The 16,520-nt window shown below is 49.5% G+C and overlaps 1 protein-coding gene across 3 annotated transcripts in view; it reads right to left on the reverse strand.

Moving 5' to 3' along the window:
- Positions 1-519: 519 nt before the first annotated feature.
- Positions 520-16,520, reverse strand: part of C13H20orf194 (chromosome 13 C20orf194 homolog) — a 166,876-nt gene continuing 150,875 nt past the window's right edge. For all 3 annotated transcript variants that reach the window (XM_030825350.1, XM_030825349.1, XM_030825351.1), the window contains exons 31-37: positions 15,262-15,348; positions 11,082-11,188; positions 10,640-10,714; positions 7,189-7,394; positions 6,407-6,472; positions 4,921-5,014; positions 520-3,900 (exon numbers count right to left, since the gene is read on the reverse strand). In XM_030825350.1, the coding sequence (XP_030681210.1) occupies positions 3,788-3,900; positions 4,921-5,014; positions 6,407-6,472; positions 7,189-7,394; positions 10,640-10,714; positions 11,082-11,188; positions 15,262-15,348 (748 nt within the window). In that variant the 3' untranslated portion in view covers positions 520-3,787. The remainder of the gene's footprint in view (positions 3,901-4,920; positions 5,015-6,406; positions 6,473-7,188; positions 7,395-10,639; positions 10,715-11,081; positions 11,189-15,261; positions 15,349-16,520) is intronic.

Consider the following 16,520-nt stretch of genomic DNA (forward strand, 5'->3'; position numbering starts at 1 on the left):
TCCAACGCGCAGCGCCAAATCCGTCCCTTACTTGACCCGTCAGCGCCTCCAGTCGTTCCCATGTATAAAGTAGGACCGAGGAGCCACCTCGCCGAGCTTTCACTGCGCGGAAACGCGCCCATCAGGCTGGAAAGGCGTGGTTCCTACTGCAGCTCGGCCGCGGCAGGCTGGGGCCGAGAACCGGCACCCGCGCACCGCGGCCTAAGACGAGGGTGAGGGACCCGGGCGGGGCAGGAGGGCCCCGGAGAGCCCCGTTCCCATAGCCGGCTTCCTTGAGCCCCTCCCCGAGTTCTGGGACTCCCCAAGTTCCCACCCCGCAAGCCAGTGTGGTTTCTTCAGATGAATTTTAATCTCCACGGGCTGCTCCGGCGTCTAGGGAGGGAGTGTGAGCTCCGAGGACTCCCCGCAGCATTCCCAGCAGAGGCGTCCGGGGGAGGCTGAGGGCCGGCCCCCATCACCCCCGCCCCAGGAGCACCACGGGACTGAGCCTATGGCACAGGCATCAACTGGAGGCCTTGCTTGTTCAGTGATAGTTTATTGGTCCTTAGCATGACATCTCGATTACCAAAGTAAATTCACATACACAACTGCAGGTAAAAACATGTAAAATAATATAAAAATAAATTGAAGGCTACTTTTATATATTTACTGAATTAAGTAGTGTAATAAATATTATGATAAGCAAAAAGCTTCAATCACACAATTCAGTTTCACTGAAGTTACAGTAGTGTTTGTAAATACGAGTTTTAAAATTTAAGTTACAAATATTAAAGCACTGAAAAACTAGTACAAAAGTGAATTTTGGCACGTAAGTGAGCTCTTATGTCATTAGTATTTGACACCCTGGGATAATGAGGAAGCCAGTTCTCACCTACTTTTTTGAGGTACAACTATCCAACTAGATCAGCAACACGGCTGGAATACTTCGTAGTTTACAATCTTTGAATTGAACTTTTCCCTTTTGAGAAGCCCAAAGAGCAACCCAGAGCTTATTACTGTGCAAAAATTCTCCAAAATCCTAATAGAATTTAGGAGGGAACTTTTTCTTGTGACCCGAAGGGCCCAATGTCCAGGCTTCAGGTCAGAGAGCCCCTAGGGCTCAGAGGGGCTGGCTCAACTCCTTGCCAACGGCCCTTCCCTAGGATAATCATCCCATTTTCTCCAATTTCTGTCTTCTTCTTCCAATCGAAAACAGAAAAATCCCATGTAAAAACATAAAATAACCCATAACTTCAGCGACTTCAACATTATCCCATGCACTCTGGGTGATATAAACTGAAGCTGCTAACAGGAAAGTTGGCAAAAAGCATGTAAGCCCCTGGAGGACTGCCTGTCCCTGGGAACCCACCCCCGCTGTCTTTGCTGGGTCCCTGGATCCACTTCTGTGGTCAAAAGCAGTGTCATAGCCATTCCTTTGGAGACAGTGGAAGACCCTGCTCCTCCCACCTGGAGCGCCGCCTGGAGGAATCAAGTGGATACTGAACTTCACAGAACAGAGAGGCCTGGCAGGTTCCAGGAGGCATCCCCTGGCCTCAGTCCTCAAAGGAGCTCACACAGTGCACCGCTGGTGTGCCTTATCAGTGGGGCAGAGCAAGTGGCCCCAGGAATGCCCTTTCGCCAGCTGCCCCTTCACGTTCCCGAGTAGGCTGAGGAGCATCGACAGAGGCCTCAGTCAGTTTTGCCTTTTTGGCTTTGATGCTTAACGTTTTGACTTTTTTCAATCACAGTTTCATATTCAAGTTGAGGTAATCACAGTTTTTTTCTCTAAGAGGAGAGGAGTTGGGACAGTGGGGCAAGTTGGTGAGAGAGCATTTCTATGAACAGAAACCAAGACCACCACGTAGTACAGCCCCACATGGTGAGAAGACCCGCTCTCACGGGCGGGCTCCGACCCCTCTTTAAAAACTCTTGTGCAGCAGCCAGACTGCCAGGCCAGTGCAGTCAGGAAATGGCTCAAGCTCCTAAAGCTAGAGCTTTCATTTAAAACTTCACAGCAGCCCACTTAGAGAAATGGCCTGTGGTTCCCACCCCCCAACCCCCTTTCTAAGGCTGCTCAAGTTTGAGTTTTTAAAAAGAGCTCGGTAGAGCTAAAGGAAGCTACAGTAACTCATTGCTTATTAATCAATTGCACTTAAGATCTATGTTATTGATTCTGAAGCAGAGGCAAGCCCTTGACAGACCCCAGCCTCTGGCCAGCCAGAAGTCAGGGGGCTCCCAGACTTAGGTTCCACAGTGGGGCCCTTGTCACCAGTGGCTTTTGGAGCTGGGACTGGAGCACGTGGGTCTTTTCAGAAGCCCTTCTTGATGCAAAATTTCTTATCAATGGTATCTGGAGTTTTGTTCATTTGGCTTCAAATTGTTTCTTTTTCTAATATATTTTACTGACAAGCCCTTGAGAGCTGCTTTGCTACTTGCATGCAGGCCTCTGTGTGACCAGGCACACAGACTACATGTGCTCCATCCTGTCTCTCTGCTACTCCAGGGGCCTTGCTCAAAAACCCCCTATATTACTGGAAACTGCTGGTTTTACCTATGTGCTTCTTCCTAAGGCATGCAAAAAAAAAATATGTGAAATTCAGAAAACATTTACAGTTCAGGCAGCTGAGGCACTGAAGTCCTAAGAGACATCACCTAAATATCAGTGGCTGTGACTCCCCTGTCCCCCGCACCAATTATGAAGGTCAGGCATGGGACACACTTGTAATTCCCCTCTGCTTTATGGTCCAGCTGAAAACAATGCCATTAGAAGGAATTCTAACTCAGGTATTGCAATTATTTCAAATTCCCAATCCTTAGGAGCCACACAAGCCCAGGGCCAGCAACAACGCTTTGGGGAGTGGGGGGATGAGTTTCCTGAAGTTTGTGGCTGAAAAGCAGGCCTTCCTTGGCAAGGCTTGTGGAAGGGCTGGGTGCTGGAGACTGACCCCACAAGTGATCAGCCACCAGGCCTAAGACTAACCAGCTGCAGGACGCCCCCTTCCACAGTGAGGTGAAGCCTCACCAGGGGGCCTGAGCAGCAGGCTTGCTCTTGTTGTCCCTACATTAGGACACCGGAATGATGTGACAGGAGAGCTAAAGAACCACCCACAAGGGGAAAAGCTGATGTCAACTTAAGAGCCACACACCTCTGGAAAGCAACAAGCCTCCTTCAGTTTAGTCCAGAAGGGAAATCTCCTCATTTGTGAACACATTATTCATCTCAACCCAAGCTGCTGTGGCTCTGTGGAATGGGCCTGGGCAAGGCTGTGCTGCTCCTCCCAGGACTGGGCCCACGGCCAGTACGGCCAGCTCCTCCAGGGAAAGGGGCCTAGCAGGGGAGGCAGGCACTCCACTGGGGAAGATGGCTCTCGTGGAGGAGCATCTGAGGCTTGAGGCCTGTCGTGGCCTCACCTCCCAGACATGGCCACAGTTCAGGCAGCCAGGGTTCCTTCTAAGTCCCAGTAGCTCCTCTGTGTAATCCTAATGCTTCTCCCCAACCTCAAGAGCCCAAAGGAGATCCTGTTATCAGAAACCCAGAGCTCCTGGACTGCCAGTTGCATACGTAGATGGGCAGGCCCTATCTGCTCATCCTTGAGTATTCCCCCCACCCCCAAAATCAATAGTGCAGGTGATGCTCTTCAGCGCTATACAGGGAATAAAGACAACATGCACTCAAGCCAGCACACATAGGCCAAGGAGAACAAAGACAGCCCCTTAAGGGAGAGGCCTCCAGGAGAGCTGAGGTTAGACACCCGTTCGTCCATCTCCAAGGTGGACATTCTGCAGGACGTACGGGCCCAGCCTTCCTCTAGGGCTTCAGCTCAAAGAGGTCATGATACTCCTGCTGTTCCAGCTCCTGGTTATACTTCTCAATTTCCCTGTTGGCTTCTTCCACATAGTCATTCATGAACTGGTCCATGACTGGTATCTCATTAAGGAAGAGAGCTCTGAGCCTGGAGGACAAAGGAGCCTGCTTGGGCCCAGAGGGGCCTGTAGGCAGGTGAGAGGGGTTTGCTGAGGAAGTGAGTGTCTGGCCCACAGAGAGGGAACCTGATGGACTCTTTGTATATACTGGCAGCACCACAGCTACAAAGAATGCAATGGCTGTTGTCATAGGGACGTTAATGAGGTCCTAGAACTGAGCCCTTCAGTTTCAGCCCTGTCCATCTTTTCACAGGTTAACTGTTGTAATTAGGCTGTCTTTGACTTGTAAATCGTGACTCTGATGACTACAGACTTCAGGATATCACCGCAGCTGCATCCAAACTATAACCCACAGGCTGGGCGCAGTGGCTCACGCCTGCCATACTAGCACTTTGGGAGGCTGAGGCAGACGGATCACGTGAGCCCAGGAGTTTGAGACCAGCCTGGGCAACATGGCGAGACCTCGTCTCTAAGCTGGGCGCGGTGGCTCATGTCTGTAATCCCAGCACTTCGGGAGGCCGAGGCGGAAGGATCACCTGAGGTCGGGCGTTTGAAACCAGCCTGACCAACACGGAGAAACCCCGTTTCTACTAAAAATACAAAATTAGCCGGGCATGGTGGCAGGCGCCTGTAATCCCAGCTACTCGGGAGGCTGAGGCAGGAGAATCGCTTGAACCTGGGAGACGGAGGTTGCAGTGAGCTGAGATTGCGCCACTGCACTCCAGCCTGGGCAGCAAGAGTGAAACTCCATCTCCAAAAAAATATATATATATATATTAAAACAAGACAAAACCACTCAATAAAGGAGCAATTTAACTTTAACAGCTTTAGAGACTGAAATGAAAAGTTCGCCCCTGAGGTTTGCCCCTGTGCATTCCTGACCCATCAGTGGACAGGCAGAGTGCTCCTGGGGCTCAGATGCATGGCTCTGGCAGACGACTGCTTTACAGACAGGCTCACACACTCCCAGCCTCACTGCCCGGGTTCCACACAGGGACCACGCTGTTCCAAGGATACGCGGGTGAAAATCAGTTTTGTCACCAAAGAAGTTAACAAATTGGGTGCCATTATAAAAGTAGCCCGCAGGTAGGGGTTCCAAGTGGCGTTTTACCTGTAGGAAAAAAGAGACCTGTAATAATTATCTGACTATTTTCTATACTTCACTCACTCATTAAAAACAAACAAGTCTATTTCCCTAGCAAGAGAGACTACTCTGCTATACAGAGGAGCTAGGAAGCTAACACCCCCAGCAAACCTCAAGCCCTGCCTGAGATGGTTCCCCACCTCTCAGGTGAGGAGCTCTGGGAGGTCCTAGTGGGATGAAGCTCCATGGTGCGCAGTGGTACAGATGTGTGAACACACCTTTTTTTTTTTTTTTTTTTTTGAGATTGAGTCTTGCTTTGTCACCCAGGTTGGAGTGCAGTGGCGTGATCCTGGCTCACTGGAACCTCCATCTCCTGGGTTCATGCAATTCTCCTGCCTCAGCCTCCTGAGTAGCTGGGATTACAGGCATGCACCAACATGCCTGGCTAATTTTTGTATTTTTAGTAGAGACAGGGTTTCACCATATTGATCAGGCTGGTCTTGAACTCCTGACCTCAAGTGATCCACCCACCTCAGCCTCCCAAAGTGTTGGGATTACAGGCGTGAGCCACCACGCCCGGCCATGAACATACTCTTTATTGGCTGTTTCCCCCTCCCCTCTTTCATCCTCCTGTTTCCTAGTGTCTCCTAGAATCACTTCCAAAATAAACTACCTGTACTTAACTCCTTGTTCATGGTTGGCTTTCAGGGGAACATGCATTATAAGGACTACCTTATGCCCATGTTGTCCTCCCCAGGAGCACCCAGGGTTGTCCGGGCCTATAGGAGCTGTTTATGAAAGGGGCCCCCTCAAATCCAAAGCAGGGGCTCCTGGAGTCCCAGAATACTTTCCTGCCCCACCTGCTCATTTCTGGCATCCTGGGGACCCAGACTCTGTGTCCTTTTTAGCTTTTTGTCCCCAAACCCCTCAGGAAAAGGCCCCAGTGAGCATGGAGACTGAGGCAGAGGCTGGGGGTCAGAGCCTGGAGGCTGGGAGGCTCATCAAGGGGGTCTCTCAATCAGCCTCTTATCCTGGCCTCAGGTTCCACAACCTTTCTATGAGCAGCCTCTGGATCTAGACAGTTTTTGCCTGGGCTCTAGCTGGTTCATCTGTAACACAGGTCTTCTGCAGTTGCTTGAACAAGGTGCCAAGGCAGGGCCTCTGGTCATCAGCTTCTCCCACAAATACTGGCTCTACCCAATCTGATGCCCAGGTCACACCAGAGGTCTCCTGCGCCCTCCTCACTGAGGCTGCAAAGGCCAGAATTCTGTACCCAGCTTCCCTCTGTGGCCTGGGAGAAGCAAGACCTCCAGCATGTCCTACAAACAGCTCCTCACTCAGAGAATCCAAAATACAGAGCTAGGCAAGCCGAGGACAGCCCTGGGCCACCGAGGGGAGAAGCCAGGGCAAGGCACTCACGTGGATGCTCCTGATCTCCTGTTGCGTCAGCATTCCCCTGGTCTTCAGGGCTTTCCTCTGAGGCTTCTGTAGAGATGGGGAGTGGAGGGTCAGGTCCCAGCAGAACTCATGGAGTGCATGGGCAGGGGAGGGCTCTGGGCTCTATTACACGACTAAGATCTCTGCAGTGGAGAAAGCACGTGCGCTATGGCCTGGATATAATATTCTGCCTGTCTGCTCTTTGAGAAAACCACCTTCCCATCACAGAGCCCTGTGAGCCAGCAGGGAACAAGCAGCAGAGGACAGCCCAGTGTTTTCATAAATGGGAATGGTCGGGCCTCTTTGTAGATTCTTATCCCTAAACCCTACCAATGAGAGGCAGACAAAGGGGCAGCCTGAGGTCCCACAGTCAAGAACCATTTAGAAGCTTATCCAAGTGAGGCAGCCCATGCCTCAGTATAAAGACAGGTCCCTAGTGAGCATCTACAGAAGACCCAGGCCTCAGCTAACTCTATTCCCAGAGTTCTAGGATGAACTAAACCCCCAAGGCTGTGCTACAAGGCTTAGCACCCAAAGCTTGCAGAGAACCTGGCTCACAGAGCAAACAACATAGCAGGCCTGCCTGGAGTTTACTCTGAGTGGCTTCCTCCCTCTCTCAAAAGTGTCCCTGCTGGCTGGGCCAGGGAGGGGAAGTCCAGTGGGGAGGCATCAGGGAGGCAGTGGCGGGGCTTCTCAGGGCCAACAGCAGCTCTGAGGTGTCTTGGTCACATCTGTGTCAGGTCTGTCTGGGCTCTGGAAACCACCTGCTTAGCTGACTGCCGCAGCCAGTCCTTGATGCTGTCTTCCTTCAGGGAGCAGCCAATGAACACAAGGTAGCACTCCTGCTGCCCGCTGCTGTCTTGAGATATGCTTTTGGAGTCTGGTGGTGGTGTGGGTCCTTCCAAAACTGGCATGATGCTCAAGGAGTTGGCCAGTGTGTTGTGGCAGACCTCCATGGTCCTCTCAGAGTCTGTAAGGAGAATACACACTAGTCCCTGAGAGCCTGCCTTGAAAGGATACAGCTATGCTAAGACTGTGACAATGTAGATGGTTGGGACAGATTCATGAGAAAATGCAAGAGAGAGAACTGATGTGACAGGTAGCAGCTTAGAAAGGATGGAGTAGGTGAGCACAGTGGCTCATGCTTGCGGTCCCAGCTACTCAGGAGGCTGAGGCAGGAGGAGCACTTGAGCCCAGGAATTCAAGGCTGCAGTGAGCTGAGATTGCGCCACTGTACTCCAGCCTGGGTGACAGAGGGAGACCCCATTTTATTTTGTTTTTTAAAAAGGAAAAGAAAGGATGGAGTAAGAGAGAGAGAGAGAGGAACAAAATAAGTTTCTGGCTTGGCTGATCTGGGTGATCAGGTGGACACTATTATCCCAGAAGGGAAACACAAGAGAAAAAAAAGGCTTATAGGTGGGAGAAGAGGAAGAGTTTGACTCCGCACTTGTGGCATTTGAAAGTCTGTAAGACCCTGAGCGTGAAAAATCCACATAGTCCCTGGTAGTTGCTGGAATAGCCGTTATGGAAGAGGTGGTTGAGGAAAAGCAAAGAAACCCCCTTGGTAGAAGTGGGCAGCTCCCAGCAGAGGCCTCAGAGGCCAAGGGAGGAGGGCACAGCCAACAGTACAACAAAAAAATTAGCTGGGTATGATGGTGTGTTCCTGTAGTCCTAGTTACTTGGGAGGCTGGGGTGGGCAGTGACCTAGGATTGCACTACTGCACTCCAGCCTGGGCAACAGAGCAAGACCCTGTCTCAAAAACAAAACAAAACAGACAAAAAACAGTACAGCAGTGTTGCACGAAGGTCACACAGATGAGAATGGGAAAAAGTGTTACATGCTAAGATGAGGGCTAGGAGTGACTGGAGACCCAAGAAGTGGGCAAGGGCTCCCTGAAAGGCAGGATGAGAAAGGATCCAGAAAAAAGAGAGGTTAAATTTGAACAAAAAAGAGTCAACAGCAGATCTAAATAAACAAGAGGCTGGGTGTGGTGGCTAATACCTTAATTCCAGCACTTTGGGAGGCCAAGGCAGGAGGATGACTTGAGCCCGGGAATTTGAGACCAGCCTGGGCAACATAGGGAGACCTTGTCTCCACAAAAAAGAAAAAAATCAGCCAGGCATGGTGGTTCACGCCTATAGTCCCAGCTACTTGGGAGGCTGAGGTAGGATGATTGCTTGAGCCTGGGAGGTCAAGGATGCAGTGAGCCGAGATCAAACCACTATACTCTGGCCTAGGTGACAAAGTGAGACATTGTTTCAAAAAATAAAAAGAGAAAAGAAATATTGAGATGGAGTTTCACTCTGTCGCCCAGGCTGGAGTGCAGTGGCACAATCTCGGCTCACTGCAACTGCCGCCTCCTGGGTTCAAGTGATTCTCCCACCTCAGCCTCCCAAGTAGCTGGGATTAAAGGCATGTGCTACCATGCCTGGCTAATTTTTTTTTTTTTGAGACAGAGTTTTGCTCTTGTTGCCCAAGCTGGAGTGCAGTGGCACAATCTCGGCTCACTACAACCTCCACCTCCCAGGTTCAAGTGATTCTCCTGTCTCACCCTCCTGAGTAGCTGGGATTACAGGTGTCCGCCATCACGCCCAGCTAATTTTGTATTTTTAGTAGAGTCAGGGTTTCACCATGTTGGTCAGACTGGTCTCAAACTGCTGGCCTCAAATCATCTGCCTGCCTTGGCCTCCCAAAGTGCTGGGATTAAAAGGTGTGAGCCACCGAGCCCGGCCTAATTTTTTTTATTTTTAGTAGAGATGGGGTTTCACCATATTGGCCAGGCTGGTCTCGAACTCCTGACCTCAAGTGATCCTCTCGCCTCAGCCTCCCAAAGTGCTGGGATTACAGGCGTGAGCCACTGCACCCGGCCAAAAAAGAAATAAAAATAAAGAAGAAAAGGAGGTGATGGGTGAGAGGGAAAAACAAAAGTACCAAGACCTCTGAAGCAGCAGGGGCTGGCTGTTGGAGCCTGAGATCAGTGGGCTTGGGTATGGGGCCGAAGTTTCTGATTTGATCACATAAATTAAGCAAAAGCTATGAGCTAAGGACCCATGTAATTCTCCCATCTGAACCATTATGGTTCTATGCTTGAAGCCCTCAGTGGTTCCCTACAGCAGACACTGATAGTTGCCAACCCCCCATATCATCTCCCTCTTCTTCCAATACCAACTCCCCCATGGGTGATGGGTCCAGAAAGGCACAGCAATCCAATGAGATAAGTCAGCAGAGAAATTGGGGGGAGGCGCTGCACTGACAAAGGCACCCACCGGAAGAGCCAGCCTCTCCTCACTGGCTAGATGCAGTGTTTGGCTTTGACACCCAGACCTGTAGCTTTGACACCCTTTGGCTTTGACACCCAGACCACTTGGCAACCATAAGGGGCAGGAACCTGAAAGACAAGCTGACACACCAAGAAGGGGAGGACACGAAGACATACATCACCTGGGTCCTCAGTGGCCTTGCTCTGCTGCTTGAGCGCCTCACTTGTTATACAGCCAACACCTGCTAGCTGAGTGGGGGTTCTCTGTGATAACAGCTGAAGACACCCTAACAGACTCGCTCCCTTTCTCCCTACTCCCAGGCTCCAGTCACAGTAAATGCTTTTTGGTTCCTGAAATGTGTCTTTCCTGTCTCTGGATTATAGCAAATGCTATTTCTTTCCCCTGGAATACTGTACCTTTCCTCAACATTGAGTTGACCGACTCCTACTGGTTTTGAGGCCTTCTCTGATGCCCACCCCAGGACAGCAAGGGCTCCAGAGGTCTACAACTGATCCTCAGGCCTGCTAGTCTGAAGAGAGGAGAAGGCAAACGGAAACTCAAAGACTTAGGTCAGAAATGGATCTGGAGCTGAAGAGCTCAGCATTGGGGCAGCTCCTGGTTTTAGGTCTAGAGGAAGCCATGACTGGCTCAAGAGGTGTGGAGTGTAAGGCTCTGAACAAGAAGTTCAAAAAGCTGTGAGAAGAGCCCCTGAGCAGGTCATCCAGGAGAGGAGGGCAAACCTCTGCCATGGAACAGGAGGACCCAGACTAAGTAGGCCCTCGGCAGAGAGGGGTGATGGACAAGCCTGATGGCGTGAAGGCCCAGGGTGGGGAAGGTTTCTGAGAGTCTGAGGAGCATCAGTGGTCTGCAGAGCACCAGCAGAGGCTCTGAACTCACATCATGAGATGCAAGCACTCCATGGTGTAGAGCTCCCAAATCCCAGTCCCTGGTTACCTGAAAACTTCACTTTGCCCAGGATGTGGTAGATGTTTCCGGAGAAAGGACTTGGCTTGATGGAGGACTGAATTGCTGGTGGAGGAAGAGGACAGGGCTGTCACCCACATGCAGGCACAAGCCAAATTCAGGACAGCACAGCTGGGAGTTTTAGGGACTGGGGAGGGACCATACACCAGGGTCTAGAGTTCACAGGTTCTACCCACCACACCCTGTTGCTCCCCTGTGGCTTTGCCACTGTTCCCAGGGGAGGGAAAACCCTTTCACTGGAGTGGAGACCGAATTGTGTGGCCACCCACAATCCTCAAATCCCTCTGTCTACTTTTGGTTTCAAAAGGTAAGAAGAGACACAGCACATAGAATACTGAAATGGTACCAGGAGGCAGAATTAACTCTGGGGCACCCTTTTTCCAGTGTCTGGGACATCTCAGGCAAGGCTTACCTTTACATTTGGCCACAAAGCGAGTCTTCTCCAAGGGACGGCCAAACCATACGCAGATCTGAACCATTAGGGGATAGACTGATCCAGCATTCAATTTACCTTCATACCTTAAAAGGTTTAAAAAATTTTAAGTACAAATATTTGAATTCTCCCTTACTTTTATGCCATTTTGCACACAAAAACTTGTTTAAATATGTATGTGCCTCTTTCATTTTGAGACTGGGAAGCGTGACTGCCCAGTTAAATCAGCTTTCTGAGGATGGTTTTACCTAACCTTAGACTAGCAGTTCCTTGATGTCAAAGACCCTGTGTACCTCTGAAGCCTCCCAGTCCCCATCTGAGTTTGGGGGTCCTTCCTGGTACGGTGGGGGGCTCTTGCTCAGGATGCCCTCCCATTTCTCCCTTTTTTTTTTTTTGAGACAAGGTCTCCCTCTGTTGCCCAGGCTGGAATGCAATGGTGCGATCTTGGCTCCCTGCAATCTCCGCCTCCTGGGTTCAAGCGATTCTCCTGCCTCAGCCTCCTGAGTAGCTAGGATCACAGGCGTGTGCGCCACCACACCCAGCTAATTTTTGTATTGTTTGTAGAGACGAGGTTTCACCATGTTGGCCAGGCTGGTCTCAAACTCCTGGCCTCAAGTGATCCGCCCACCTCAACTTCCCAACATGCTGGGATTACAGGTGTAAGCCACTGCACCTGGCCTTGCTCCCGTATCTTTAAGGGCTCCAACTATGCCCTGCCATTTTGTTGCAGGCAGCGTAACAGCTTGTACATATAGATGTGTACACCTGTCACAGAAGGAACTGGGGCATCTCTGCTCTATTTTCTTTGAGACAGGGTCTTGCTCTGTTGCTCAGGCTGGAGTGCAGTGGTGTGATCATAGCTCATTACAGCCTTGACATCTCAGGCTCAAGTGATCCTCCCACCTCAGCTTCTTGAGTAATTGCTATGACACATGCCACCATGCCCAACTAATTTTGATTTTTTATTAGAGACAAGGTCTCACTATGCTGCCCAGGCTGGTCTTGAACTCCTGGCCTCAAGTGATCCTCCCTCCACAGCCTCCCAAGGTGCTGAGATTATAGCCATGAGTCACTGTGCCTAGCCTGTTTCCTTTATTTTAATTAATTAATTAATTTTATTTTTTTGAGATGGTGTCTCGCTCTGTCACCCAGGCTGGAGTGCAGTGGCACAATCTTGGCTCACTGCAACCTCCACCTCCCAGGTTCAAGTGATTCTCCGCCTCAGCCTCCCAAGTAGCTGGGATTACAGGTGCCCACCACCACGCCCGGCTAATTTTTGTATTTTTAATAGAGATGGGGTTTCACTATGTTGGCCAGGCTGGTCTTGAACATCTGACCTCGTGATCCACCCACCTCGGCCTCCCAAAGTGCTGGGATTACAGGCGTGAGCCACCGCACCTGCCCCTATTTCCTGTATTTTAAAACAGCACTGCAATTTTGAATTTTAAATTATTGAAAGTATCTTATTCTTTGTAATTTCTTTAAAGTAAGGTAGTAGGCATAAGATTTTTGCGAGACTGACCTGTCTTCTCCCCATCCAAACAAGTCATTTTGGAGACTGGGGGTTTCTCTGGCCTCTGGCTTCTGTGGTACCTGAATCCTTAGGGGAATTTGTAGGGGCAGCAAGGTTTCTGCCCCAACTAGAAACAAGCTGTTCTACCAGAAAAGCTGGAAGGAGGGTGGATGGGAACAGAGAAGGATGTGGGAGGGAAGTGGCAGAGAACGTGTGCACAGCACAGAGCGGAGCACATCCTGTAACTAAAGCCCATTCACTCTGAGGTGGTGGCTCTGACCCACGTGGGAGGGGAGTAATATATAGAGATGAGTAGGAGACTGATGACTGCCATCTTGTTAAAGATGAAATTATCTGATTCCTAGAAATGGACTTAGGAGGGGGGCCTGAAAGAGAATTTTGGGGTCCCTCCATCTCTGACTCTCTATAAGGACTGATCTTCCTGATGAGGAAAAAGTTCACATTCTTTTTTTTTTTTTTTTTGAGACAGAGTTTTGCTCTTGTTGCCCAGGCTAGAGTGCAGTGGCGCGATCTCGGCTTGCTGCAAGCTCCGCCTCCCAGGTTCACGCCATTCTCCTGCCTCAGCCTCCCGAGTAGCTGGGACTACAGATGCCCACTACCATGCCCGGCTAACTTTTGTATTTTTAGTAGAGACAGGGTTTCACCATGTTGGCCAGGCTGCTCTCGAACTCCTGAACTCATGATCCACCTGCCTTGGCCTCCCAAAGTGCTGGGATTCCAGGTGTGCACCACCACGTCTGGCCAGATTCACAGTCTTCTAATGGGCCCCTCTTACCCTACTCCCTCCTGGATTAGTCTGCCTCCAGGTGTCTGGGCCCTGAACTAGGTTCTTGTGCATGAGTCAGTAAGGACTGGAGAACAGTGCTTCTCTAGGCAGCTGGTGGTGATTACAGGAGCCTCAGGACCCAGAGGTTCAGGCAGCAAGGGAGTCAGTGGCTGTAGCCATTGGAAAGAAGGTTCCCCCTATAAGCTCCATTTCTTTATTTTTAGCTAAGATATTATCTTGTTCAGACATAAGAAATGACCCACTTACTCACTGTTTAAGTATGACGTGACTCAAATTGGAGGTTCCTTCTAAGAATATGCCTGAAAACCTTTAATTTTACATACTGACCCTCTGGGATTTTTTTGGTTTTGTTTTTTACAGCATAGTAGATCCTTTTTTTTTTTTTTTTTTTTTTGAGACAGAGTCTTACTCTGTCACCCAGGCTGGAGTGCAGTGGCGTGATCTCAGCTCACTGCAAGCTCTACCTCCCGGCTTCACGCCATTCTCCTGCCTCAGCCTCCCGAGTATCTGGGACTACAGGCATCCACCACCACACCTGGCTAATTTTTTTTATTTTCAGTAGAGACGGGGTTTCACCATGTTAGCCAGGATGGTCTCGATCTTCTGACCTTGTGATCCGCCCGCCTCGGCCTCCCAAAGTGCTGGGATTACAGGCGTGAGCCACCACGCCTGGCCAGATCATTTTTTCTTAGGAAAAAAGTTGGTGGTGTCAGGGGTGGTATGGAGGATGTAGAGAGGTGCTTGGGAAAAGTGAGTAAGAATAACAAAGATAATCCAAATAAACATGAGAGATTAATTCTGGCCAAGCTTTAACAATGGTCTTCCCCTAAACCTTCAACAGAGCAGAAACAAATTGTCCATTCTATACAGGAATACGTGTAGCACGATGCCTAAGAGAAAAAGCTCTGAGCCATTCAACCTGGGTTTGAAATCTATTTCTTTCATTTACTAAGCTATAAATTGTCAAGTCATTAACTCTTTGCTGCCCCGGTATCTTATCTGTAAAATGACAAAATAATGGAATCCACTTCACAGGACTGGTGTAAATGAGACAACACAAACAAGGCTCTCCCAACAGCACTGTTCAACAGAGCTTTCTGGGGCAATGGAAATGTTCTAGATCTGCACTGTTGGACACGGTAGCTGCTAGCCACAGGAAGCTATGGAGCACTTGAAATGTGGCTGTGTGGCTGAAAAGACTGAATTATAAATTTTGATTTTTATTAATTTATATTTCATTAAATAGCCATGTGGCTAGGAGCTGCCATGTAGAGAGTGGAGTCTTAGGGCAATAGCTAGCACACACAGTAAATGCTCCAGTGTGTTGGTATTAGTATGATTACAGTAACTTTGCAACACATTCTCTCCTTTGTCGTCTTCTCCTCTGGAGAGGTCCACAGGCTGTGCAGCATCCTACAGAGAACATTCCCTGGGCCATACGAGCAGGGAACCCAGCAGATGGGAACCGTAGAGGACTGACTGATGGTATTGTCAGAAGCGAGTCTCACCTGGGAAAGTTATAGCTCCTTGGTTCTGTGCCAGGCACTTTGCCCTCAGTAGGGGCTGGAGGAACACAGGGCCCAGCGGTGCTTGCTGCCTAAAGGATGACTCCCTAATTTGAAACATCTGAGAAGGCTCCCAGTTTGGAGCCCAAGAGGTGGAGCACTGGGCTCCTGGCAAGGCCAGCAGCTGCCGGACAGGCAGGCCGTGCCAGCTGCCATGTGTCACCCTTGCAAAGCACATCTGGTATTTTCACCTTCTCCCTTTTTTTTTCTGTAAATAAATAAATCATTGGGCTTACAAAAAAATCTTAGTTATTTTTCAATGACGATACTTGCCAGCCAGGATACATTAAATATCGAGATCGTAGCATCTCAGGACTTGAAAAACTGTTTTCTGAGAGAATCAGCTCAATGTCTTCATTCCTTTGAAAACACACAGAAAAGACCTAGATTAATTAGGACTGTCAATCTCTCTTTTTTTTTTTCTTGAGACGGAGTCTCGCTCTGTCGCCAGGCTGGAGTGCATTGGCGCAATCTTGGCTCATTGCAACCTCCACTTCCTGGGTTCAAGTGATTCTCCTGGCTCAGTGTCCCGAGTAGCGGGGACTACAGGCATGTGCCACCACATCCAGGTAATTTTTGTACTTTCAGTAGGGACGGGGTTTCACCATGTTGGCCAGGATGGTCTCGATCTGCTGACCTCATGATCCACCCGCTTCTGCCTCCCAAAGTGTTGGGATTACAGGCGTGAGTCACCGTGCCCGGCCAGGACTGTCTTAACCTGCACGTTTTGTTTCTTCTTCATGTCCCCTAAATACATACAAGCATTTTTTTTTCTGCCAAACCACATGAAAACTAGTTGTACTCATCATATTTTACCCCTAAATACTTCAGTATGCATCTCTCAAGAACAAGGACATTCTCTTACACAACTACAATATCATGATCACATCCAAGGAATTTACTGGCTCCCAGCAATCACCTGGGAGCTTGTTAGAAATGCAGAACCTCAGGCCCCAGCCCAGACGTACTGAACCAGAAACTAATTTTCAACAAGATCGCCACTAGAGATGCGTATGCACAGCAAAGCTGGAGAAGCACGAACATACATCCACTTTCAAATTTCCCCTTTTTGGTGGGGAGGGTCCATGATCCAATCAAGAATCATTCATTAGGCTGGGCGCGATGGCTCATGTCTGTAATCCCAGCACTTTGGGAGGCGGAGGCAGGCGGATCACCTGGGGTCAGGAGTTCAAGACCAGCCTGGCCAACATGGCGAAACCCCATCTCTACTAAAAAAATACAAAAATTAGCTGGGCGTGGTGGCGCATGCCTGTAATCCCAGCTACTTCGGGGGCTGAGTCAGGAGAATCGCTTGAACCCAGGAGGTGGAGGTTGCAGTGAGACGAGATTGCGCCACTGCACTCCAGCCTGGGCAACAGAGTGAGACTCTGTCTCAAAAAAAAAAAAAAAAAAAAAAAAAAAAGATTATGCTCAAAAGTTACTTGAATTACATACTTTCTTTGGTGTGGTTGTTATTACTTTGATATACAGATACATTCCTTTTTTTTTTTTTTTTTTTTAATTTTGAGACG

This window comes from Nomascus leucogenys, chromosome 13 (assembly GCF_006542625.1).
Source record: "Nomascus leucogenys isolate Asia chromosome 13, Asia_NLE_v1, whole genome shotgun sequence".
Lineage (NCBI taxonomy): Eukaryota > Metazoa > Chordata > Mammalia > Primates > Hylobatidae > Nomascus > Nomascus leucogenys.